The sequence below is a fragment of the Silene latifolia genome, chromosome 10 (genome assembly GCF_048544455.1).
Source record: "Silene latifolia isolate original U9 population chromosome 10, ASM4854445v1, whole genome shotgun sequence".
Taxonomy (NCBI): domain Eukaryota; kingdom Viridiplantae; phylum Streptophyta; class Magnoliopsida; order Caryophyllales; family Caryophyllaceae; genus Silene; species Silene latifolia.
The window spans coordinates 95,957,131-95,960,039 of NC_133535.1; the positions used below are offsets into that span (position 1 = coordinate 95,957,131).

The 2,909-nt window shown below is 35.4% G+C and overlaps 1 protein-coding gene across 1 annotated transcript; it reads left to right on the plus strand.

Moving 5' to 3' along the window:
• The first annotated feature begins 260 nt into the window (after positions 1 to 260).
• LOC141607926 (protein FAR-RED IMPAIRED RESPONSE 1-like) lies at positions 261 to 1,847 on the plus strand. Its single transcript, XM_074427276.1, has 2 exons — positions 261 to 1,089; positions 1,513 to 1,847. Exons 1-2 carry the CDS (start codon positions 261 to 263, stop codon positions 1,845 to 1,847), a joined length of 1,164 nt encoding a protein of 387 aa, XP_074283377.1.
• The last annotated feature ends 1,062 nt before the right edge of the window (positions 1,848 to 2,909 follow it).

The following is a 2,909-nucleotide window of genomic DNA, read 5'->3' on the forward strand; positions in this document are numbered from 1 at the left end:
ATTAGCTAAACTCAATTCCCGACTTGCATTATTAATTTATTATGTAATTAACATCTTATTATAATTACTATTAGAAATGTCTTATAATTAATTATTAAATTACATAAATTATCTTCACAATTTATTATTAAAATACGGAGTATTACACTGACGGTAGCTTGAGTAGAGCTATTTGGGCTGACAGTGCTGCAAGAAGGAATTACTCTGCTTTTGGGGATTGTGTGTCGTTCGATCCAACGTATACAACCAACAAGTACGATATGGCTTTCACACCGTTCACCGGGGTGGATAACCATAAGCGGTCTGTCACATTCTGTGCAGCCCTTGTCGCACATGAGGATGTTGATTCCTTTCAGTGGGTTTTGAAACGTTTCCTGGTGGCACTGGGTGGAAAGGAGTCTAATTATATTATTACCGATCAGGATCCAGGCATTTTGAAAGCGGTGCCACTTGTGTTCAAGAAAGCGAGGCACCGATTTTGCATGTGGCATATCATGAACAAAGTACCTACTAAGTATGGGGTGACAAGAGAAGATTATATTGTATTTATAAGGAAACTAAATACCATTATATGGGATGAGGACATTGAAGCGGCAGAATTCGATGCCAGATGGGAAGAGATAGGCGAAGAACATGGACTCAATAACATTGACTGGTTTAAAGAAATGTTCTCGAAAAGGAACCAGTGGGTAATGGCACATTGTAGGGACCTAGAGATGGGAGCTGTTATGAGGACGACCCAAAGATCAAAGAGTGAAAATAGTTTTTTTAAAAGATTTGAGGGCAAATCAGGTACATTGCTTGAGTTTTTTCTGCGTTTTAAGAGTGCTATGGACCAACAACGGCATACGCATAAGAAGCTTGACAACGAAGACAAGCACACTTCTCCTAAAATGGAGACGCATTTGGCTCTTGAGGCTGACGGTGCAAAGGTGTACACTCATAAAGTTTTTAAGGAGTTCCAAGAGGAGGCCAAGTATTCGATTGATACATGTAAGAGTAGAGGTTTTGCCGAAATCGACTCTTTAGAGGTGACTACTGTAAGAGATGCAAGCAGGGACAGGAATTACGATGTTACGTACTGCCCAGGTAAAAGCCTTGAATACTGAAGTTCTGATCTTTTTCCTGGTTGAAGTTACATTATAGTGACACTTAGTAAGTTTAAAAGTGTAATTCTAGATAAAAAAATAAACACCTTATGGAAAGAAAGTATAACTTCAACGAGACTATGTAAATAAGTGAAACTGTAATATTAAAAAGTGTAATTCTAGCAGACAAAAGTATAATTTTAACAATCAAAAGTGTAATTTCAGTACTATATAAATAAGTGTAACTGTAATGGTAAAAAGTATAATTCTAATAACAAAAACTGTAATTCTAACAACAAAAAGTGTAATTTTAGAAATGAAAAGTGTTACACTAACTCTTACTTGAAATTACACATTTTCCTATTGTAATTACGAAATATATAGCTGTGACTATCTAACAATTTACTATATATTGGTGAACTAGTTACGTATAAAGCAAGTTGCAGCTGCAGAATGCTTGAAAGGAAGGGAATTCTGTGCAGGCATATAATATGGATTTACTCATCTAACGGAGTGAAGACTATACCGGATGAGTATGTTGTGAACAGATGGTGTAAAGATGCACTCCGGTCAAAATCCTTCAATTGTAATGGTGATCCAGCCGAAGAGATTGATATAATAGATGCCAAGCAGATTTCCATGTCAAAAATGTGGTCCGAAGTACACCAGACAGTTGGGATACTGATGGGAAGAAGCAAGGAAGTAGTTGACAGCTTTTCGTCTCTCATAAAAGATTTTAAGGACAAACTGGCACTTTAGGTTCACATATGAGTAAAGAACAGCAAATGATTGCGCTTATTGGGTGTTCTACTACTCAGGAAGTAACTATATTTCCACCAAAGAAATCGAAAAATAAGGGAAGTGGAAAGAGACTCTTGTCGAGTAAGACTAAAGCAATAGCCTTGGCGATGAAGCCGAAGCGCATGTGTAAAAATTGCAAGCAATTAGCGAATCACGACAAGAGGAATTGTCCTAACCCTTTTGCACACAAGACCCACCTACTCCACCAGATCCGGGGCATCATTTGGGGAAGAATCAGAAGCAGAAGAAGAAGAAGAAGAAGAAGAAGAAGAAGAAGAAGAAGAAGAAGAAGAAGAAGAAGAAGAAGAAGAAGAAGAAGAAGAAGAAGAAGAAGAAGAAGAAGAAGAAGAAGAAGAAGAAGAAGAGGTAGAAGAAGAAGAGGTAGAAGAAGAAGAAGAAGAAGAAGAAGAAGAAGAAGAAGAAGAATTGTAATTCTGATGTATAATTGAGCAACCATGAGGTCCTTTTGGCTAATTTATTTTGTAATTCCCCTGGACAAGCTTTTGGTTGTATAATTATTCACCAGTTATAACATTTCGTACTTAAAGTTACACTTTGTGTGATCAGAGTTACACTTTTTTTGATTAGAATTACACTTTATCTGGTCAGAATAACAATTATTATGAAGTACCATTTTATCTTTGTTAAAGTCATAATTTTGGTGACTTATATTATAATTCAACTGGAATTGCTTTTGGTTGGATAATTACGCACAAGTTATAACATTCACTTGTTAAAGTTACACTGTGTGTTCACACTTAAAGTTTATTTGATTAGAATTACACTTTGTGTGATCAGAATTACACTTTTTGTATTAGAATTACACTTTATCTGATCAGAATAACAATTAATTTGAAGTACCATTTTATCTTTGTTAAAGTCCTAATTTTGGTGACTTATATTGTAATTCAACTGGAATTGCTTTTGGTTGGAAAATTACAGTTTCTTTGATTAGAAATACACTTTATCAGATCAGAATGACAATTAATTTGAAGTAACATCTTATCTTCATTAAAGGCA